Raw genomic sequence first — 24,166 nt, forward strand, 5'->3', positions numbered from 1 at the left:
AATGAAATTGTATTGGTCACATACACATTTTTAGCAGATGTTATTGCGGGTGTAGCGAAATGCTTGTGTTTCTAGCTCCAACAGTGCAGTAGTATCTAACAATTCACAACGATACACACAATACACACAAATCTAAAAGTAGAAGAATGGAATTAAGAAATATATATACTAAAATACAGTAGAATATAATAAAATACAGTATATACATATGAGATGAGTAAGGCAAAAATATGTAAACATTATTAAAGTGGCTAGTGTTCCATTATTAAAGTGACCAGTGATTCCAAGGATATGTGTATAGGGCAGCAGCCTCTAAGGTGCAGGGTTGCGTAACCGGGTGGAAGCTGCCTAGTAATGGCTATTTAACAGTCTGATGGCCTTGAGATAGAAGCTGTTTCTGCCCCGGTGATGCATTGGGCAGACCGCAACACCCTCTGGAGAGCCCTGCGGTTGCGGGCGGTGCAGTTGCCATACCAGGCGGTGATACTGCCCGACAGGATGCTCTCAATTGTGCATCTGTTAAAGTTTGTGAGGGTTTTAGGTGCCAAATTTCTTCAGCCTCCTGAGGTTGAAAAGGCGCTATTGCGCCTTCTTCACCACACTGTCTGTGTGGGTGGACCATTTCAGATCATTAGTGATGTGTATGCCAAGGGACTTGAAGCTTTCCACCTTCTCCACTGCGGTCCCATCGATGTGGATAGGGGCGTGCTCCCCCTGCTGTTTCCTGAAGTCCACGAGCTCCTTTGTTTTGTTGACGTTGAGTGAGAGGTTATTTTCCTGGCACCACTTTCCCAGGGCCCTCACCTCCTCCCTGTATGCTGTCTCGTCATTGTTGGTAATCAGGCCTACTACCGTTGTGTCGTCTGCAAACTTGATGATTGAGTTCATAACCAACAGGTGTAAACTAACAGTGAAACGCTTACCTACGGACCCTTCCCAACAATGCAGAGAGAAAAATATAGTACAAATAATAACACAAGGATTAAATACATAATGAGTAAGGATAACTTGGCTATACACAAGGTACCAGTACCGAGTCGACTAGGCAAAATTATATATAATAAACAGTAGCAGCAGCGTTTGTTATGAGTCAAAAGAGTTATATAGTTAGATGTAGATAGTCTGGGTAGCTATTTGGTTAACTATTTAGTAGTGTTATGGCTTAGGGGTAGAAGCTGATTAGGGTCCTGTTGGTTCCAGACTTGGTGCATTGGGTACCGCTTGTCGTGCGGTAGAAGAGAGAACAGTCTGTGACTTGGGTGGCTGGAGTCTTTTACAATTTTTAAGGCCTTCCTCTGACACCGCCTGGTATAGAGGCCATGGATGGCAGGGAGTTCGGCCCAAGTGATGTACTGGGCCGTACGCACTACCCTCTGTAGAGTCTTGCAGTCGGATGCCAAGCAGTTGCCAAACCAAGCGGTAATGCAGCCAGTCATTATGCTTTCAATGGTGCAGCTGTAGAACTTTTTGAGGATCTGAGGGTCCATGCTGAAACTTTTCAGCCTCCTGAGGGTGAAGAGGCATTATCGTGCCTACTTCGCAACTGCGTTGGTGTGTGTGGAACATGTTAATTACTTAGTGATGTGGATACCGAGGAACTTGAAGCTCTCGACCCGCTCCACTACAGCCCTGTCGATGTGGATGGGTGCTCGGCCCTCCGTTTCCTGTAGTCCACCTTCAGCTCCTTTTCTTGCTAACGTTGAGGGAGAGGTTGCTGTCCTGACACCACACTGCCAGTTCACTGACCTCCTCTCTATAGGCGGTCTCATTATCGTAGGTGATCAGGCCTACCACCGTCGTGTCGTCAGCAAACTTAATGATGGTGTTGGAGTCATGCGCGGCCACACAGTCGTGGGTGAACCGGGAGTACAGGAGGGGACTAAGCACGCACCCCTGAGGGCCCCCCGTGTTGAGGGTTAGCGTGGCGGATGTGCTGTTGCCTACCCTCACCACCTGGGGGCGGCCCGTCAGAAAGTCCAGGATCCAGTTGCAGAGGAAGGTGTTCAGTCACAGGGTCCTTAGCTTAGTGATGAGCTTGGTGGGCACTATGGTGTTGAAGGCTGAGCTGTAGTCAATTAACAGCATTTTCACACAGGTGTTCCTCTTGTCCAGGTGGGAGAGGGCTGTGTGGAGTGCAATAGAGATTGCTTCATCTGTGGATCTGTTGGGGCAGTATGCCCGTCACTGTTACTTGCTGTTTGAGTTTTTGCTTGTAAGCAGGAATCAGGAGGGTAGCGTTATGGTCAGATTTGCCAAATGAGGTGCGAGGGAGAGCCTTGTATGCGTTTGTGTGTTGGAGTAATGGTGATTTAGAGTTTTGTTTCCTCTAGTTGCACAGGTGACATGCTGGTAAAAATGAGGTAAAACGGATTTCAGTTTCCCTGCATTAAAATCACTGGCCACGAGAAGCGCCTCCTTTGGATGTGTATTTTCTTGTTTGCTTATGGCCCTATACAGCTCGTTGAGTGCGGTCGTAGTGCCAGCATCGGTTTGTGGCGGTAAATAGATAGCTACTGATTGCCAAACACACACACACCTGTGGAATCATCACTTATCAAGGCTTCCTGGAAGAGGTCAGCACCTGACCCGGTTACTGCTGCCACCTAGAGATGGAGTGTGGAAGTGCAGTGTCCCAAACCAGCCCCTCGCCCCTACCTACTCGCTCGGTGGGCCCTCCCTTGTACCTTGTTCACTGACGAAACTCAAAGGTTGACTTCCAGAGTGGCAAGCGGATCAAATAAACCCATAAACCTTGGGACACACTGGTGACTTGAATGATGCAATTCATGCTCCATATTTAAATAATAAAACAAGCATGAAATTCAAATGAACATATCCCCCCTGTACTTTTACAAGATGTAAACCTCAGTAACAGTTAAATATTTAATTTGGGTGGAATTTCATTTCTTACATGTGTCAAGCCTCGAAATCAGACACAAACAAATGCACGTGACATATAATTAGGCACGCCTCTCCATTCTTTTGAATGAAATTACGCAAACTCCAAACACATTGCAGTGCATGTTGGGATATCACTTCGCCTGGAGTCTCCAGCCTTGCTGGTTTGGTCGAAGTGGCTATCGGAGGTTCTAATTAGCACCTACACCCTCAATTATTTTCACTCCCTCAGCTTTGGGACACTTGTGCATATGGCGGAGGTGTACGTGAACGCCCAAATGGAGAGCCGAGGAGTGAGGGGAAGGGGCTGGTTTGGGATTCAGCCTACCTGTACACCTAACTACTAACTAACCTTAACTAACCTCCATTTGTAACACAAGGAAGCACATTTAGAAGAAAATCTACCTTAAACCATGAGGACGAGTCAATGTTCTACAAGATTTTTCATCTTTAATATTTTTCTATGAACATCAGAATTACAATCTTGTGTAGCTGCCCCACTACCTCAACACAGTAGTATAGTAACCCAGAGCACTAAAGTGTTTCTTTATATATAACCTTTGTTACAGTACAATATTTACGAAATTCTGAGATTAAATCACTGGAATTATACTTTTTTTTTTTTTTTATCTTAGGGAGAGGGATAACATACAGTAATCATGCTGTAGCATGTGAAAAATAGATAACAATTCAACCTATAACTAGTGTACAGTATATCCTTGGCCTCTGTACCATGTTAAGGCAAAGTAAGCATGTTGGAAGCCACTTATTTTTATATATATATATATATATAACCTGTATAATCAACATTGAAAATAAACTAAATATGTCCATCAAAACAAACTTTCTACCCAGAAAGAGTCAGACACTGTAAGTGATAGTCCACATTAAGTAAACTGTGTGTACAGTAATCAAACAATTACACAGTTTCAATTAAACATAGTTTAAATCATCTAAAACATTTCTTAGGGGCCTAAATTCCAACATCTCACACAATAAACTGATTAAAAAACAAAGAAAATAGATAAAAACATGGTAACAAAGAACAAAGAAATGAAAGATGACATTCAAATATTCAATTCTCAGAGTGAGAAAATAGAGCATATTGATGTGTATGCATTGTTGATTGCTGTGTGTATGTCTTTGTGTGAGTGCGTATGCGTATGCATTCATGCGTGCATTTTTGTATTCGTCTCAGATCATGTATTGCTATGCTTTCTTTTTTTCAACAAAGAGAACATAAATAAGATTAAGTACAGTAACATCAGGACAGCTGTCAATTATCTACAATCGTACGCTCATATGACAAAATAAACCGAATTTTATATAAAGAATAGTGTGACAGTTGGTACCTTTGTATTCTTTAAATCGGCCACAAAACGAAACATTCAATGTAAACATTGCACTACATAGTTTTTTTAAGATTTGGGAAGGCTAATCATTTTCAGTGAACTCCTAGTAGTATAACAATATTCGTTATACTCCAAGACCGCCAGCACAGTTTTTGCAAATTATATAAGCCTACTTCAACATATATAATATACTGTCACTCACACGCTACGCACTGTACGTCAAATCACCTCTAAAGCCTCCTCAACAAATACCAACATATATTTTGTTATTCATTTATTTTTAACATCTTTTTTGTTTTTACAAAAATTGCAGTTTGACATCATGTCTGCAGAGGAACTATAATTTGTGCAAAAGTCTACCATGAGGCAGACCCCTTGCACTGGAACATCGGGATTGGCCCTTTACAACAGACCTCCAACCAATAGCGTCACAAGCTGTGGAGGGAAGCTCTACCCCTTTGCAATTTACTCTCTCCTGAATGGTACCGCTCTACCTGCAGCCTGTACCAACTCCTCAGACCTTTGACGCCTCTTCCGACCTCCTCATGACCTCCAGATGACATCCTGACCTCTAGCTCTGACCTCTGATTGGCCTTTAGAAGACCCAGCTGACAGGAACCCACTGCTGCTCTGAGCCCAGTCTCTCCAGCGCCGTCTTCAGGCCGCAGAAGGCCCCCTCCAGGCTGTCGTTGATGATGTTCAGGTCAAAGTAATGTCCGTAGGCCCGCTGGATCCTCTCGCTCTCATCCACTGTCCTCTTCAGCTCTGAGTCCTGCATGGGAAGAACAACAGGGTGATGATAGTGGTCATCATGGACAACTATGACTTGTTTGCGTATCAATAATTGGGCCCATTCAAAAAGCATCTCAGAGTAGACGTGCTGAACTAGGATCAGATCCTCCCTGTCCATACAATCTTATTGATTGTGATCTAAAAGGCCAAACTGATCCCATGGCATGACTGGGAAGGTAACAAGGGACGATGTAAACACTGAGATTGGTGGTCCACAGTCAGAAATTAATTGGCGTGAATGGGCTTATTAAAGATGATGAATTGCTAGGGTTAATGCATTTTGAACATACCAACCCTACATTTTACTGAGTGTCTAACAACATGGTCTGCTAACAGTAACAGGACCAATGATGTAGCTGTAATACAACTGTCCAGTCTGTCTGGGACTCACCGTTAACTGTTTGGTCATCACGCCGGCTTCTTTGGCAGACTTATTCATGGCTTTGAGGACCTCATAATCTGGAGCCTCAATAAACACCACGTAGGGAAGGAACTCTGACGTCCGCAGGACCTTAAGTGCCTGCAGCAAGGAATTCAATAGTTGAAAAGTAGCTGTAATAATATATTATTATTAGATCCTAATGACGTAACGAGCTAATCAAATTGGCCATGAATCACTTGAAAATGTGTCTCCTTAAAGGATTCCATTCCTTCAGTTTCAGCTCTGTAATTCAATCTCTGGCTTTAGTTAAACTATGAGAACATTATATATTACATTTACGTCTTAGTCATTTAGCAGACGCTCTTATCCAGAGCGACTTACAGTTAGTGAGTGCATACATAAATTTTTCATACTGGCCCCCCATGGGAATCGAACCCACAACCCTGGCATTGCAAACGCCATGCTCTACCAACTGAGCTACATCCCTGCCGGCCATTCCCTCCCCTACCCTGGACGACACTGGGCCAATTGTGCGCCGCCCCATGGGTCTCCCGGTCGCAGCCGGCTACGACAGAGCCTGGATTCGAACCAGGATCTCTAGTGGCACAGCTAGCACTGCGATGCAGTGCCTTAGACCACTGCGCCACTCGGGATAATATTAACCCTATTACTTTACCGATCTATGTGCCGAAGTTTAGCATAGTGGTAATGCAGCCAACAATCTCAACAAAACAATAAAATACGAAGGGGGGACAGAATTCAGTTGTCCTTTAAAATAAAAAACGGTAAGATCAACCTCTTCCCTGGACATTGATACCATTTTTTTTTTATAGAGGATAATATCTGAATGAACAAAGATCCCCAGATACTATAGTCTACCTGTGGGTTGACATCCAGGATGCAGATCTTGCCAGCATCCACCACCTCGTGGATGGAGTTGATTTTGGTGCCATAGAGGTTCCCGTCGTACTCGCCGTGCTCCAGGAAGCGCCCGTTCTTAATGTCCAAATCCATCTCACTGCGAGTCATGAACGAGTACATCTGTCCATCCTTCTCATCCAGCTTGGGTTTCCTCGAGGTAACTGGTGATAAAGACAGATTGATGGTTGTTGTTTGGTTACGTACATTAAGGTATAGCAACCGACAAATACAGTGCTGAACAACGCACACAGAATCACAAATGTAGTCTTTGTATCTCATAGAAATGTGTATACCGTATTTGTATTTTTTAATTGTTTATGTTTTTTTGTATACTTTTCTAATATGGCATAGATTACAGAAAACCAGAGTAAATCAAAGTGTCAGTGTTAGTGGCTCTGTCAGTGTTGAACGTTAGTACTACTCACAGGGGATGGTGGTCCCATAGCGCATGGGGTCTGACACCAACAGTTTGTTCTTCAGACTACGGCGGCCCACTCCCTGTGCTCCAATCAGAACCAACGTCTTCCGACGGAAAGGGGAAACCTTGGCCACCTCCTCGTAGATCCTCAGCTCGTGCCGATCAAACTCTGAACAGTCAACATATTCATATCAGATACCCGCATTACTAACGGTATTACTTTACCTAATCTAATTAATGCTGCACATACACAATCTAGCATACTGCATTGACAAGAGTTTACACTTTTGTCTAACAATGTTTACAAGTAAAGACTACATTCGCAGCAGTTTCAAACATTGTTACGTTTACAAATTGGCATTTTGGTGCAAAAAACGTACCTGCATTTTTGGTCGTTAAATACATCATCTTTTTTTTCTTCTTCCCACCCATTCCAGAACAAAGAGGACCTGAGAAAGGCAACACACAAAATGTTCGGTCTTCATTCAGTACTTCTCAACCCACTTCAATTGAGTCTTTATCTATTTAATGAACAGCGCCTGCCATTCAGGGTCTGTTGCCTTTTACAGTGTTGCTGTTCTGAATCGTAAATCCGGTCTGCTGAGGGTGCAATAGATAGCATGTACCACCAGAGGGCAGTATGCCTATGCATTACAGTAAGGATGGCAGTTCCATTTGATTACAACAGTACAACTGGGAATCACTGTCACTGCCCAGTCGTCTCTTCAGTATAGCTGGCAGGTGGGCTTTGAGGACGTTTGTTTGAAGCAGGGACAACAATGGGCATGACATAACCTTTTGATGTGTGTCTCTTTGTTGAGTAGATATACGACTTTGATATTGACACAGTGGATCAATATGTTGATGGAATGCATTAAAAGAGCTGGCCCTTTGACAATGATCACTTCTGCTTTTTAAATATGGCTCGATCACATTGAAATCGTGATCATATACTGCATGCTGGTTCCAATGGCTCAGTCAGTAGGACCATGGCAACACTACTGTTGTGTGTTTGATTCATATATTGACTTTATACAATCAATACAAGTAGCTTGGGATTTTATATCATATACTGCGTGAATAGCCCCCACAAGTGTCTACAACAGGCCCAAGAGCAGTCTTAGCACCTTAGCTGACTGCCACCTACTGAAGTTACTTTTACTAGACACTCTGGGAGTTACAGTAGTGAGTGAATACATTTTCATATTTCTTTCTGGTTCCACATGGGAATCAAACCCACAACCCTGGCGTTGCAAGCGCCATGCTCTACCAACTGAGCCACAGGGGACAAGTGAAGTGAATGTAGCTGCAGGCTGACTCACCACCCACCATCTGTCCTAGTGTGCTACAGTAGGAATGTGACCTGACCCCTCTGTTTAGAATGAGCTTAATGAGGAACAGATTGAATCAGCCTGCCTTAGAGAGTCATATCTCTCTAAGCCTGCTGCTTATTGCTAGTCCCTCTTCACTGATGAAACAACCGTCTTGAAGGTTGACTGGGGGACAAGCAGGCGGCTAAAGCGTATACGTGCACAGTGTACACACAAAACACCCAGAGCAACAAACCTTTCTATTGTCTCCATTGTCTCCATCATGCTTCATGTTATTTTTGTTTTGTGGACCATATTTTTGCACATTCAGACAATAAAAAAGTATCATCATACCTTATCCCATTTGAGTTTTTCTTGCCTTATGTTATTTCCATGACAAATGTCGAGGAGTAAATGTTTTCAACTTAGGAATTGAGAGCGTTATCTTTAATGTGTAGAAGATGTTAAGCTACTTTGTGTCCTCCAGCCCTTATGGGTTATAATACAGTATAAGGAATAATGCATATATAATTTACAGTACCTGTTGTAACCAGCTCCAGATCTCTCTTAACGAAAGCCTTCCTCTTCTCCTCCAAGAGCTGGCTGGGGATGAGGCCTGCACTGCCCCCCTCCAGGTGACATGCCTGTGATGGAAATAAATACATAAAGCTGTTCTATCACTACATTAAACAACAATACATTGAAAACTATTTAGGATGAACACGATAAAGTGAAAGACTTAAGAGTGGTTGTCCATTAGAAGTGACTGACCTGCCACCAGTTGAGGTCCTCCTGGTTGAAGATCTGCAGAATGTCTCCACTGCTGAAGCCCAGGCCTGCCTCCTTACAGGGGATTAGGTTGTCATGGGACGGGTCGTAGTCAAAGTGACACTTCACATATGCCTGAGGAAGATGGAGAGGGAGCTTGGTGGTAGGTCAAATCAAATCAAATCAAATGTTATTTGTCAAATGCACCGAGTACAACAGGTGTAGACCTTACCGTGAAATGCTTATTTACAAGCCCTTAACCAACAATGCAGTTCAAGAAATAGACAATAATGAGGGGGGTACGGGTACCGAGTCAATGTGCGGGCTTACAGGTTAGTCGAGGTAAGGGGTAAAGTGACTATGCATAGATAATAAACAGCGAGTAGCAGCAGTGTAAAAACAAAGGGGGAGGGGGTCAATGTAAATAGTCCGGGTGGCCATTTGATTATTTGTTCAGCAGTCTTATGGCTTGGGGGTAGAAGCTGTTAAGGAGCCTTTTGGACATAGACTTGGCGCTCCGGTACCGCTTGCCATGTGGTAGCAGAGAGAACAGTCTATGACTTGGGTAAATGGAGTCTTTGACAATTTTTTGGGCCTTCCTCTGACACCATCTAGTATATAGGTCCTGGATGGCAGGAAGTTTGGCCCCAGTGATGTACTGGGCCATACGCACCACCCTCTGTAGCGCCCTATGGTCGGATGCTGAGCAGTTGCCAAACCAGGCGGTGATGCAACCGGCAGGATGCTCTCGATGGTGCAGCTGTATAACTTTTTGAGGATCTGGGGACCCATGCCAAATCTTTTCAGTCTCCTGAGGGGGAAAAGGTGTTGTCGTGCCCTCTTCACGACTGTCTTGGTATGTTTGGACCATGATAGTTTGTTGGTGATGTGGACAACAAGGAACTTGACATTCTCGACCCGCTCCACTACAGCCCTGTCGATGTGAATGGGGGCGTGTTCGGCCCTCCTTTTCCTGTAGTCCACGATCAGCTCCTTTGTCTTGCTCATGTTGAGGGAGAGGTTGTTGTCCTGGCACCACACTGCCAGGTCTCTGACCTCCTCCCTATAGGCTGTCTCATCGTTGTCGGTGATCAGGCCTACCACTGTTGTGTCGTCAGTAAACTTAATGATGGTGTTGGAGTCGTGCTTGGCCACGCAGTCGTGGGTGAACAGGGAGTACAGGAGGGGACTAAGCACGCATCCTTGCGGGGCACCCGGGTTGAGGATCAGCGTGGCAGATGTGTTGTTGCCTACCCTTACCACCTGGGGGCAGCCCGCCAGGAAGTCCAGGATCCAGTTGCAGAGGGAGGTTTTTAGTCCCAGGGTCCTTAGCTTAGTGATGAGCTTTGTGGCCATCATGGTGATGAACGCTGAGCTGTAGTCAATGAACAGCATTCTCACATAGGTGTTCCTTTTGTCCAGGTGGGAAACGGCAGAGTGGAGTGCAACTGAGATTGAGTCATCTGTGGATCTGTTGGGGCGTTATGCGAATTGGAGTGGGTCTAGGGTTTCTGGGATGATGGTGTTGATGTGAGCCATGACCAGCCTTTCAAAGCACTTCATGGCTACCGACGTGAGTGCTACGGGGCGGTAGTCATTTAGGCAGGTTACCTTCGCTTTCTTGGGCACAGGGACTATGGTGGTCTGCTTGAAACATGTAGGTATTACAGACTCGGTCAGGGAGAGGTTGAAAATGTCAGTGAAGACACTTGCCAGTTGGTCCGTGCATGCTCTGAATTCACATCCTGGTAATCCGTCTGGCCCTTGGCCTTGTGAATGTTGACCTGTTTAAAGGTCTTGCTCACATCGGCTACGGAGACCGTGATCACACAGTCGTCCGGAACAGCTGGTGCTCTCATGCATGCTTCAGTGTTGCTTGCCTCAAAGCAAGCATAAAAGGCATTTAGCTCGTCTGGTAGGCTCACGTCACTGGGCAGCTCGCGGCTGGGTTTCCCTTTGTAGTCCGTAATAGTTTGCAAGCCCTGCCACATCCGACAAGCATCAGAGCCGGTGTAGTAGGATTAAATCTTAGTCCTGTCTTGACGCTTCGCCTGTTTGATGGTTCGTCTGAGGGCATAGCGGGATTTCTTATAAGCTTCCGGGAGTCCCGCTCCTTGAAAGCGGCAGCTCTAGCCTTTAGCTCGGTGCGGATGTTGCCTGTAATCCATGGCTTCTGGTTGGGATATGTACATACGGTCACAGAGGGAACGACGTCGTTGATGCACTTATTGATGAAGCCGGTGACAGAGGTGGTATACTCCTCAATGCCATTGGATGAATACCGGAACATATTCCGGTCTGTGCTAGCAAAACAGTCCTGTAGCGTAGCATCCGCGTCATCTGACCACTTCCATATTGAGCAAGTCACTGGTACTTCCTGCTTTAGTTTTTGCTTGTAAGAAGGAATCAGGAGGATAGAATTATGGTCAGATTTGCCAAATGGAGGGTGAGGGAGAGCTTTGTATGCGTCTCTGTGTGTGGAGTAAAGGTGGTCTAGAGTTAATTTTCCTCTGGTTGCACATGTGACATGCTGGTAGAAATTTGGTAAAATGGTTTTAAGTTTGCCTGCATTAAAGTCCCCGGCCACTAGGATGAGCATTTTCTTGTTTGCTTATGGCCTTATACAGCTCGTTGAGTGCGGTCTAAGTGCCAGCATCGGTTTGTGGTGGTAAATAGACGGCTACGAAAAATATAGATGAAAACTCTCTTTGTAGATAGTGTGGTCTACAGCTTATCATGAGGTACTCTACCTCAGGCGAGCAATACCTCGAAGACTTCCTTATATTTGACATCGGGCACCAGCTGTTATATGTCGTCGTTCACCCACGACTCGGTGAAACATAAGATATTACAGTTTTTAATGTCCCGTTGGTAGGGTAGTCTTGAACAGAGCTCATCCAGTTTATTCTCCAGTGATTGCACGTTGGCCAATAAAACGGTTGGTAGAGGCGGGTTACCCACTCGCCGACGAATTCTCACAAGGCACCACGATCTCGGAGAAGCAGTATATCCTTTGCGTCGGACTCATTAAAGAAAAATGATTTGTCCAGTTCGAGGTGAGTAACCGCTGTCCTGATATCCAGAAGCTCTTTTCGGTCATAAGAGACAGTAGCAGCAACATTCTGTACAAAATAAGTTACAAACAATGCGAAAAAACACACAAAATGGCACAGTTGGTTAGGAGCCTGTAAACCGGCAGCCATCCCCTCCGGCACCATTATCAGAGCTTGAGTAGAGGTATTTGTATTTATTAAGGATCCCCATTAGCTGCTGCCAAGGCAGCAGCTACTCTTCCTGGGGTCCAGCAACATTAAGACAGTTATATACAGTTAAAAATATTACATGACATTACATTTCATAACACTTTACCCAATACATTTAGTGCGTTCCCTCAGGCCACTACTCCACTCTCACATATTTACAATACACAATACAACATCCATGTGTACGTTTGTGAAGAGTGCGTGTCTTATCATGTGTGTCATAATATATAATATCCATTGCTCAATATACTGCTTATTACAAAATGCAAAGTTGAACACTTTAGTACATTATAGTCAAACTACCGTAGTTTACATGCCATACTACTATAAACACAATCTTGTCAACCAGTGTGTGGTCTCAATGGTCCCTGGTGAATAGCTACAGTATCTGCTCAAGACCATATAAATCAGACGGCCTTGCTCACTTGAAACGTATTCATCTGCCTCTTACTTTCCCAGACATTACAAAGCTAGAGCACCACCCATGTATCCCTTCTCCTAAAAATGGAAAAGTCGAAAGGAGGTAGAGCCAAAACGGGTAGCCATGGCAACCGTTTCCTATGCTCTACAGTGATTTCCAAAGCCAGTGAGTTGAAGCGTGAATTAAATGCTCCCCTCAGCCCCTGAGATACTCTAGCCCCCATCACCCCTTCTACAGTGACTTTAGCACCGTGGCACTAGGAGTCAGAGAGGGCACTGGGTAAAAGGAGTTGTCTACTTAGCTTGGTCACCTCAGCATACACCAGAACACAGTACAGAGAGATGGTTATTGTTGATACTGTGTAATATACAGAGTTGAACATCTCTTTAATGGACTGGATTTATTAAGCACTTAAGGGGAATATATTATCTACTATCAACATGTACTGTAGCACCCACCTGCACGTAGATCCTTATATGGGAATGGAATTGTGTTTTGACAAACAGTTTTTCTCATGGTTGGCAACGTGCTGTGATGATGGAACAGTTTTCAGATGCAAGGGAAATGTCTGTACAAACAGACAATCGTCTCTTATCTGTCATCTTTCTCCCTTTCAGAGATAACATTCTGCAGTAGCTCTCGGTTTGGACAGCTTGAAGTCGCCTCCGGCAATCAAAATAATTCAAAATGGACCCTCGTTGGTCGTCAGGAAGAAATTCAAGACAGTAACCTCTTTTGTTGTCCGAACCTTTTGAAATGCGGCCAAAATGATTTCTAAAGGAATAGCCCAGATCTGATGTTATCCAGTCAGCCATGAGGGGCCGATTCAAAGGCACTCTTTCAAAAGGGCGTCTGGCCCAGGGCCGCTGTCCAGCTCATATTGGGCCTTGGCAGGTCAGTGGAACGGATGGACAGTATAGAACTGTGGGGTATTGGCATTACATGAATTACTGTTATTTGAGACAGGTGTGAGTTTTTCCTTGTTCTCCTTCATTTGGGCCATGCTGTCGCTGTGTACATTCAGTCTATCACACTCTTTGGCTCCTTAGAGACCCTGTGTCCATTAGCTAGTCTCCAGGGTTAAACACTCACAAGGCTAAGGACACTATACCAACAACAAATTCAAAGAATGGGCCTCTAAATGGAAAGGGATTAAGTTTAAGAGGACTTATAGTAACCAGTAATGTGTTTTGGGTCTATTCCTTGAGGGTGCATACTAAGGGGAACAATCCACCATTTCGAATAACTTACTAACTGTAAAAGTTACAACTCTTGCAAATGGTGTGCAAGTCTTAAAAACTCTTATATACAACATTTTTTGTCAGCTGAAATGCTGAGGCTGTGGCTGGAAATCATACATCACACATCGAAACATTTTCCTTGTAGTTGGAACAGATCTACTGTACAGATCCGTTTTTTTCCCGGGTTGTTTTTGGGTTGCTCTAAATCATACTCATGGTGACTCCAGTAGCTAATTCATTATTCATGAGTGAAAAGCCATTAGTAGGATTAAGCTCTCCAAATATTTTGAAAACATGATTAAAGAGGTCAAAGGAAAATTGCCAGCCCACTTGAGGAGTTTGCAGTGGATGCGTATTCTTGCACAAGGTTAAAGACTGCAGGAGGCAAACATTGGCTTTACAGTATTATCTGAAAAGCCTAATTGAATTTCATGTACACTACCGTTCAAAAGTTTGGGGTCACTTAGAAATGTCCTTGTTTTCGAAAGCAAAGCAATTTATTTGTCCATTAAAATAACATCAAATTGATCAGAAATACATTGTTAATGTTGTAAATGGCTATTGTAGCTGGAAACGGCTGATTTTTAATGGAATATCTACATAGGCGTACAGAGGCCCATTATCAGCAACCATCAGTCCTGTGTTCCAATGGCACGTTGTGTTTGCTTATCCAAGTTTATCATTTTAAAAGGCTAATTGATCATTAGAAAATCCTTTTGCAATTATGTTAGCACAGCTGAAAACTGTTGTGCTGATTAAAGAAGCAATAAAACTGGCCTTCTTGAGTTGTGGGTTCGATTACAGAATCAAAATGGCCAGAAACAAATAACTTTCTTCTGAAACTCGTCAGTCTATTCTTGTTCTGAGAAATGAAGGCTATTCCATGCGAGAAATTGCCAAGAAACTGAAGATCTCGTACAACACTGTGTACTACTCCCTTAACAGAACAGCGCAAACTGTCTCTAACCAGAATAGAAAGAGGAGTGGGAGGCCCCGGTGCACGACTGAGCAAGAGGACAAATACATTAGAGTGTCTAGTTTGAGAAACAGATGCCTCACAGGTCCTCAACTGGCAGCTTCATTAAATAGTACCCCCAAAACACCTGTCTCAACGTCAACAGTGAAGAGGCGACTCCGGGATGCTGACCTAGGCAGAGTTGCAAAGAAAAAGTCCAGTGTCTGTGTTCTTTTGCCCATCTTAATCTTTTCTTTTTATTGGCCAGTCTGAGATATGGCTTTTTCTTTGCAACTTTGCCTAGGTCAGCATCCCGGAGTCGCCTCTTCACTGTTGGTGTTTTGCGGGTACTATTTAATGAAGCTGCCAGTTCAGGACCTGCGAGGCGTCTGTTTCTCAAACTAGACACTCTAATGTATTTGTCCTCTTGCTCAGTTGTGCACTGGGACCTCCCACTCCTCTTTCTATTCTGGTTAGTTCTGGACGGTTTTTCACGGAAGAATACTGTACCAAGCTAGCTAGCTGAATAAACTAAGTTAGTCTATTCCTAGAAAACATTGAACCGCTGTAGTTTACATCAATTATAGTTTCTGAGGTGGAAGTTGGGAGAGTTATATTTGGGTGTTTCAGTGAAACGTAAGTGAGGGAGGCCCCGCTCTCTCGCTTTCCCAGATGTTTAGTTCATTTCATTCCGATCTCCTTTGCATTATTGTAGCCATTTTCTGTAGCCTGTCAACTATGCCTCTGCCTATCCCTGTTCTCTCCTCTCCGGACAGGCTATGCAAACGCCTCACACCGCGTGGCTGCTGCCTCTCTAACCTGGTGGTCCCTGCACGCACGATCTACGTGGAGATCCAGGTCTCCGGCAGCCTCTGGAACTGCCGTTCTGCGGCCAACAAGGCAGAGTTCATCTCAGCCTATGCTACCCTCCAGTCCCTCGACTTCTTGGCGCTGACGGAAACATGGATTACCACTGAAAACACTGCTACTCCTACTGCTCTCTCCTCGTCTGACCATGTGTTCTCGCATCCCCCGAGAGCATCTGGTCAGCGGGGTGGTGGCACAGGAATCCTCATCTCTCCCAAGTGGACATTCTCTCTTTTTCCCCTGACCCATCTGTCTATCTCCTCATTTGAATTCCATGCTGTTACAGTCAAATCAAATCAAATCAAATCAAATTTTATTGGTCACATGCGCCGAATACAACAGGTGCAGACATTGCAGTGAAATGCTTACTTACAGCCCTTAACCAACAGTGCATTTATTTTAAACAAAAAAAGTAAGAATAAAACAACAACAAAAAAAGTGTTGAGAAAAAAAGAGCAGAAGTAAAATAAAGTGACAGTAGGGAGGCTATATATACAGTAAAATAAAGTGACAGTAGGGAGGCTATATATACAGGGGGGTACCGTTGCAGAGTCAATGTGCGGGGGCACCGGCTAGTTGAGGTAGTTGAGGTAATATGTACATGTGGGTAGAGTTAAAGTGACTATGCATAAATACTTAACAGAGTAGCAGTGCAAATAGTCCGGGTAGCCATGATTAGCTGTTAAGGAGTCTTATGGCTTGGGGGTAGAAGCTGTTGAGAAGTCTTTTGGACCTAGACTTGGCACTCCAGTACCGCTTGCCGTGCGGTAGCAGAGAGAACAGTCTATGACTAGGGTGGCTGGAGTCTTTGACAATTTTGAGGGCCTTCCTCTGACACCGCCTGGTATAGAGGTCCTGGATGGCAGGGAGCTTTGCCCCAGTGATGTACTGGGCCGTACGCACTACCCTCTGTAGTGCCTTGCGGTCAGAGGCCAAGCAGTTGCCATACCAGGCGGTGATGCAACCAGTCAGGATGCTCTCGATGGTGCAGCTGTAGAATTTTTTGAGGATCTGAGGACCCATGCCAAATCTTTTTAGTCTCCTGAGGGGGAATAGGCTTTGTCGTGCCCTCTTCACGACTGTCTTGGTGTGTTTGGACCATGATAGTTCGTTGGTGATGTGGACACCAAGGAACTTGAAGCTCTCAACCTGTTCCACTACAGCCCCGTCGATGAGAATGGGGGCGTGCTCAGTCCTCTTTTTTTTCCTGTAGTCCACAATCATCTCCTTTGTCTTGGTCACGTTGAGGGAGAGGTTGTTGTCCTGGCACCACACGGCCAGATCTCTGACCTCCTCCCTATAGGCTGTCTCATCGTTGTCGGTGATCAGGCCTACCACTGTTGTGTCGTCGGCAAACTTAATGATGGTGTTGGAGTCGTGCCTGGCCATGCAGTCATGGGTGAACAGAGAGTACAGGAGGGGACTGAGCACGCACCCCTGAGGGGCCCCCGTGTTGAGGATCAGTGTGGCAGATGTGTTGTTACCTACCCTTACCACCTGGGGGCGGCCCGTCAGGAAGTCCAGGATCCAGTTGCAGAGGGAGGTGTTTAGTCCCAGGATCCTTAGCTTAGTGATGAGCTTAGAGGGCACTATGGTGTTGAATGCTGAGCTGTAGTCAATGAATAGCATTCTCACGTAGGTGTTCCTCTTGTCCAGGTGGGAAAGGGCAGTGTGGAGTGCGATAGAGATTGCATCATCTGTGGATCTGTTGGGGCGGTATGCAAATTGGAGTGGGTCTAGGGTTTCTGGGATTATGCAGTCACTAGCCCATTCAAGTTTAACATCCTTGTCATTTATCACCCTCCAGGTTCCCTTGGAGAGTTCATCAATGAGCTTGACGCTGTCACGCCCTGGCTCTGGGGACTCTGAAATGTTGAGCCAGGGTGTGTAGTTTCTATGTCTTTGTTCTATGTTGTGTTTTCTATGTTTAGATTCTAGATCGTGTTTTCTATGTTGGCCGGTTGGTTCCCAATCAGAGGCAGCTGTAGCTCGTTGTCTCTGATTGGGACCCATACTTAGGCAGCATGTTTTCACTAGTCTTTGTGGGATCTTGTTCTGTATAGGTTTGTGTTGGTGAACCTTTAGACTTCACGTATCGTTTTGTTATGGTTAAAGTACTCATTAAAAGATGTACGTTTATCACGCTGCGCCTTGGTCCGTTTCTTCTCATAACGAACGTGACAGAAGATCCCACCAAAACAGGACCAAGCAGCGTGTCCAGGAGCAGACAGCCTGGACTTGGGAGGAGATCCTGGACGGGAAGGGATCCTGGACCTGGGAGGAAATCCAGGCCGGAATGGATCGCCGTCCGTGGGAGGAGACTGTGGAGGCACGCCATAGAGAGGAGCAGCGGCGCCAACCGTGCCGACGTCGGACACGCAAGAGGCAACCCCAATACATTTTTTTGGGGGGGGCACACGGCGTGGACGACGAGGCGGCAGGAGGCAGCGACAGGGCGAAGCTGCAGACTAGGAGAGGAGGCCACCAGGTTTGGGGGGCTGGAAGGGTGGTTGGCGGAGCCTAGAGGTAGAGCAGAGCCAACTCCCCGTACTCAGGCTAGGCAGCGTGAGACTGGGCAGGTTCTGAGTTATGCGGAGCTGCGTACTGTGCCGCGAGTGTGCCGGCACAGTCCTGTACGTCCTGTGCTAGCACCACGCACGTGTCGTGCTAAGGTGGGCATGCAGCTAGGACGGAGTGTGCCGGCTCAATGCTCGTGGCCTCCAGTACCCCTCCTCGGGCCCGGATATTCTGCGCCAGTGCCACGTGCTGTAGTGCCAGTACGAGTGCACAGCCCTGTACGTCCTGTGCTGATGCCTCACACAGAGTGTGTGGAGATAGGCATTCAGCCAGGACGGGTTGTGTCAGCTCTTCGCTCCAGGCCTCCAGTCTGTCTCCACAGTCCAGTCCGGCCTGTTCCTGCTTCCCGCACTAAGATAGTGGTGCGTGTTCCCAGTCCGGCCCGGCCCGTTCCTGCTCCCCGCACTAAGCTAGTGGTGCGTGTTCCCAGACCGGCCCGGCCCGTTCCTGCTCCCCGCACTAAGCTAGTGGTGCATGTTCCCAGTCCGGCCTGGCCCGATCCTGCTCCCCGCACCAAGCCAGTGTTGCGTGTTCCCAGTCCGGCCCGGCCCGTTCCTGCTCCCCGCACCAAGCCAGTGGTGCGCGTCGCCAGCCCGGTCCGGCCTGTTCCTGTCCCTCGCGCCAAGCCAGTGGTGCGTGTTCCCAGTCCGGCCCGGCCCGTTCCTGCTCCCCGCACCAAGCCAGTGTTACGTGTTCCCAGTCCGGCCCGGCCCGTTCCTGCTCCCCGCACCAAGCCAGTGGTGCGCGTCGTCAGCCCGGTCCGGCCTGTTCCTGTCCCTCGCGCCAAGCCAGTGGTGCGCGTCGTCAGCCCGGTCCGGCCCGTTCCTGCTCCCCGCACCAAGCCAGTGGTGCGCGTCGTCAGCCCGGTCCGGCCCGTTCCTGCTCCCCGCACCAAGCCAGTGGTGCGCGTCGTCAGCCCGGTCCGGCCTGTTCCCTCTCCCCGCACCAAGCCAGTGGTGCGTGTGTCCAGTCCGGCACGGCCCGTGCCTGATCCACCGGTGCCTGGACCGGTGGAGCCAGAGCAATCCGCTCCACCGGGGTCCAGTCCAGCTCCGGCCAGCGGCTCCAGTCCAGAGCCTGTACGGTTTGATCCACCGTCGTCGGGTCCAGCTCCAGTCAGCGGTGCCAGACCAGATCAGGGGCGCAACGGGGAAGTGGAGAGAAAGTGGTGGTCACGCCCGGAGCCGGATCCGCCTCCGAGACGTAATGCCCACCCGGTCCCTACCCTGTTGTGTTTGTGTGGCGCGGTCGCAGTCCGCGCCTTTGGGGGGGGGGGGGGTACTGTCACGCCCTGGCTCTAGGGACTCTGAAATGTTGAGCCAGGGTGTGTAGTTTCTATGTGTTTGTTCTATGTTGTGTTTTCTATGTTTAGATTCTAGATCGTGTTTTCTATGTTGGCCGGTTGGTTCCCAATCAGAGGCAGCTGTAGCTCGTTGTCTCTGATTGGAAACCATACTTAGGCAGCCTGTTTTCACTAGTCTTTGTGGGATCTTGTTCTGTATAGGTTTGTGTTGGTGAACCTTTAGACTTCACGTATCGTTTTGTTATTTTGTTATGGTTAAAGTACTCATTAAAAGATGTACGTTTATCACGCTGTGCCTTGGTCCGTTTCTTCTCATAACGAACGTGACAGACGCCTTGATAAGTTCCTTTCCTGAGGATGGCTCACCCCTCACAGTTCTGGGTGACTTTAACCTCCCTACGTCTACCTTTTACTCATTTCTCTCTGCCTCCTTCTTTCCACTCCTCTCCTCTTTTGACCTCACCCTCTCACCATCCCCCCCTACTCATAAGGCAGGCAATACGCTTGACCTCATCTTTACTAGATGCTGTTCTTCTACTAATCTCACTGCAACTCCCCTCCATGTCTCCGACCACTACTTTGTATCCTTTTCTCTCTCGCTCTCCTCCAACACTACTCACTCTGCCCCTACTCAGATGGTAATGCGCCATCGCAACCTTCGCTCTCTCTCTCCCGCTACTCTCTCCTCTTCCATCCTTTCATCTCTTCCCTCTGCTCAATCCTTCTCCCTCCAATCTCCTGATTCTGCCTCCTCAAACCTCCTCTCCTCCCTTTCTGCATCCTTTGACTCTCTATGTCCCCTATCCTCCCGGCCGGCTCGGTCCTCCCCTCCTGCTCCGTGGCTTGACGACTCATTGCGAGCTCACAGAACAGGGCTCCGGGCAGCCGAGCGGAAATGGAGGAAAACTAGACTCCCTGCGGACCTGGCATCTTTTCACTCACTCCTCTCTACATTTTCTTCCTCTGTTTCTGCTGCTAAAGCCACTTTCTACCACTCTAAATTTCAAGCCTCTGCCTCTAACCCTAGGAAGCTCTTTGCCACCTTCTCCTCCCTGCTGAATCCCCCCCCCCCCCCCCCCCCCCCCCTCCTCCCTCTCTGTGGATGACTTCGTCAACCATTTTGAAAAGAAGGTTGACGACATCCGATCCTCGTTTGTTAAGTCAAATGACACTGCTGGTCCTGCTCACACTGCCCTACCCTATGCTTTGACTTCTTTCTCCCCTCTCTCTCCAGATGAAATCTTGCGACTTGTGCCGGCCGGCCGCCCAACAACCTGCCCGCTTGACCCTATTCCCTCCTCTCTTCTCCAGACCATCTCCGGTGACCTTCTCCCTTACCTCACCTCGCTCATCAACTCATCCTTGACCGCTGGCTATGTCCCTTCCGTCTTCAAGAGAGCGAGAGTTGCATCCCTTCTCAAAAAACCTACACTCGATCCCTCCGATGTCAACAACTACAGACCAGTATCCCTTCTTTCTTTTCTCTCCAAAACTCTTGAGCGTGCTCTCTTTAGCCAACTCTCTTACTATCTCTCTCAGAATGACCTTCTTGATCCAAACCAGTCAGGTTTCAAGACTGGTCATTCAACTGAGACTGCTCTTCTCTGTGTCACGGAGGCTCTCCGCACTGCTAAAGCTAACTCTCTCTCCTCTGCTCTTGTCCTTCTAGACCTGTCTGCTGCCTTTGATACTGTGAACCATCAGATCCTCCTCTCCACCCTCTCCGAGTTGGGCATCTCCGGCGCGGCTCACTCTTGGATTGCGTCCTACCTGACCGGTCGCTCCTATTCTCGCTATACACCAAGTCACTTGGCTCTGTCATATCCTCACATGGCCTCTCCTATCATTGCTACGCAGATGACACACAACTAATCTTCTCCTTTCCCCCTTCTGATAACCAGGTGGCGAATCGCATCTCTGCATGTCTGGCAGACATATCTGTGTGGATGACGGATCACCACCTCAAGCTGAACCTCGGCAAGACGGAGCTGCTCTTCCTCTCGGGGAAGGACTGCCCGTTCCATGATCTCGCCATCACGGTTGACAACTCCGTTGTGTCCTCCTCCCAGAGTGCAAAGAGCCTTGGTGTGACCCTGGACAACACCCTGTCGTTCTCCGCTAACATCAAGGCGGTGACCCGATCCTGTAGGTTCATGCTCTACAACATTCGGAGAGTACGACCCTGCCTTACACAGGAAGCGGCACAGGTCCTAATCCAGGCACTTGTCATCTCCCGTCTGGATTACTGCAACTCGCTGTTGGCTGGGCTCCCTGCCTGTGCCATTAAACCCCTACAACTCATCCAGAATGCCGCAGCCCGTCTGGTATTCAACCTTCCCAAGTTCTCTCACGTCACCCCGCTCCTCCGCACACTCCACTGGCTTCCAGTTGAAGCTCGCATCTGCTACAAGACCATGGTGCTTGCCTACGGAGCTGTGAGGGGAATGGCACCTCCGTACCTTCAGGCTCTCATCAGTCCCTACACCCAAACGAGGGCATTGCGTTCATCCACCTCTGGCCTGCTGGCCCCACTACCTCTGCGGAAGCACAGTTCCCGCTCAGCCCAGTCAAAACTTTACCCTGGCACCCCAATGGTGGAACAAGCTCCCTCACGACGCCAGGACAGCGGAGTCACTCACCACCTTCCGGAGACACTTGAAACCCCACCTCTTTAAGGAATACCTGGGATAGGATAAAGTAATCCTTCTACCCCCCCTTACCCCACCCCAAAGAAAGAAAAAATATATATAATAATATATATATATATATATATATATATATTGTAAAGTGGTTATCCCACTGGCTATAAGGTGAATGCACCAATTTGAAAGTCGCTCTGGAGAAGAGCGTCTGCTAAATGACGTAAATGTAAAATGTAATGGTTAGAGCCAGTTTGTGCTGTTCTGTGAAGGGAGTAGTTCTGTGCTGGGGCACCTTGGGGTCATTCCCCACCTCTTCGTCAGCCGTTGCTGAGGTCATATGGGTCAATGTATGGGGTCACAGAGGGATCAAGGGTCAGGGCTCAACTCACCTGGCGTGGGGTGTGAGGCTCCTGGTAGCTGGGGAGGATCTTGAGCACCACGCTGCCGCTGGCCTCCTTCAGCATCTGCTGGAGCACCTTGGGGTCATTGCCCACCTCTTTTGCATTCACCTCCTTGATAATATCACCCACGTAGAGGAGGCCCTGCTGGTCAATCATCCCGCCGTGAAGGATGCGGGCGATCACCAGCTCTCCACTCTCCACCCGAAATGTCACACCCTACAAAGACAAAGATGTAGCACTTTATTTTACATTACTGTTTCCATTGGTTTTTACCTACCTGAGCCGAGTCAAAGAAGAGGAAAACATCCATGACCATGAATAGAAGTACTAACAAAGGTTTAACAAGGACCACCATTTTCTTTCTTAGTTTCATAAAGAACCACACCACAACTCAACAAACAGTTGCACTGTAAACCCCTGTAAAGTAAGCCATTTCAAAATGGCTGCCAGGGTGTCCAGCATTTCTTGTCCCTCACTGAGTCTTACCAGGTGCTCTCCAGACACCTTGCGGATGCCCACCATCCTGACTGCGTCTGGGGGCACGGGCTGGTTGTTGAAGGCAGCGTCCATGAAGGAACAGGGGCTGGGAGGAGGAGTCTCAAAGGTCTTGGAGGCCACCGAATCATGGGTTTCCATGAGAGACTGTGGACCAATAGGGGCAGAGGATCATGATGTTGATGATGGCATGGCACATACTGTAGGATAGAATTGTTCTAGTAAGACAGTAATATTCACAACTGATCTTAAGAAGACTGCATTGGATACATTAAACAAAGTAGCATGGCATCCATGGTAGCTATATCAGTTAGGTCAGTTTCCCCTCAATAAGGTATTTCTTTGAGAATGGAGTAGAAGTCTCAGAGTTGGAGTGCTGATCTAGGATCAGTTTAGCCTTTTAGATCATGATGAATAAGATTGCATGGACATGAGGGACCTGATTCTAGATCAGCTATGATATAAAGCATGAACTAAAACATTGAATGTGTCGACCTGGAAGTGTGGCTCCTTCAATATGCGTGCCAGTTCGTCTGCGGCCTTGCTCCTGTGCGTGAGGGGAGTGAGCTCCTTCAGGATGTCCTGCACCAGCTCCATGTTGTTTTCACTCACTGCCTCCAGCTTGGGCTCCTCCAGTCTCTCATGGGCCTGCGGGTAGCAGGGAGACGGGAACTGAAGGTCAAAAAGTTATTGTTAATAACTAGCAATCTTTGTTGGTCATTTTAGCCCATTGCAGTAATTATTTATATGTACTATTTAGCAGACACGTTTATCCAAAGGAACTTACAGTGCAGTGAGTGTATATATTTTAGTATTCAAACCCACGACCCTGGCATTGCTAGCACCATGCTCTTACCAACTGAGCCACACAGGACCATTAGTACCAAATTATAGAAAATGTATGCCAAATCTCACGACATACTTAGGCCGTACAAATAGTCACATAGTATTTACTATTAACTCAGTTATTTTCTAGCAATAAAGTCAATGTACTGTAAAAAGACAGAAAACACCTAAAGAAACACAGTGCAGCAACAAACCATTTTGAGTCACGATTCACCTAAAAATATGCGTCTGCCCTAAAACAGTCATATACACTGTGTGTTTTCTCCTTGTGCTGTGGAGCATCAATATTTTAGTTTATATGAATATTTCACTTT

At 47.1% G+C, this 24,166-nt stretch overlaps 1 protein-coding gene across 4 annotated transcripts in view; it reads right to left on the bottom strand.

The window, feature by feature from the left end:
• Positions 1 to 4,593: 4,593 nt before the first annotated feature.
• Positions 4,594 to 24,166, bottom strand: part of mpp2b (MAGUK p55 scaffold protein 2b) — a gene marked incomplete at its 5' end in the record, with an annotated part of 42,961 nt that continues 23,388 nt past the window's right edge. For 2 of the 4 annotated variants that reach the window (XM_084147869.1, XM_084147867.1), the window contains 10 exons: positions 4,594 to 5,022; positions 5,434 to 5,562; positions 6,304 to 6,506; positions 6,771 to 6,932; positions 7,144 to 7,212; positions 8,615 to 8,717; positions 8,845 to 8,976; positions 22,500 to 22,727; positions 22,998 to 23,153; positions 23,502 to 23,654. In XM_084147869.1, the coding sequence (XP_084003995.1) occupies positions 4,846 to 5,022; positions 5,434 to 5,562; positions 6,304 to 6,506; positions 6,771 to 6,932; positions 7,144 to 7,212; positions 8,615 to 8,717; positions 8,845 to 8,976; positions 22,500 to 22,727; positions 22,998 to 23,153; positions 23,502 to 23,654 (1,512 nt within the window). In that variant the 3' untranslated portion in view covers positions 4,594 to 4,845. Of the gene's footprint in view, positions 5,023 to 5,433; positions 5,563 to 6,303; positions 6,507 to 6,770; positions 6,933 to 7,143; positions 7,213 to 8,614; positions 8,718 to 8,844; positions 8,977 to 22,499; positions 22,728 to 22,997; positions 23,154 to 23,501; positions 23,679 to 24,166 lie in introns of all 4 variants that reach the window. The other 2 variants (XM_084147868.1, XM_084147866.1) reach the window with 1 other exon arrangement.

Source organism: Coregonus lavaretus (genome assembly GCF_964263955.1).
Source record: "Coregonus lavaretus genome assembly, chromosome: 1".
NCBI classification, from domain to species: domain Eukaryota; kingdom Metazoa; phylum Chordata; class Actinopteri; order Salmoniformes; family Salmonidae; genus Coregonus; species Coregonus lavaretus.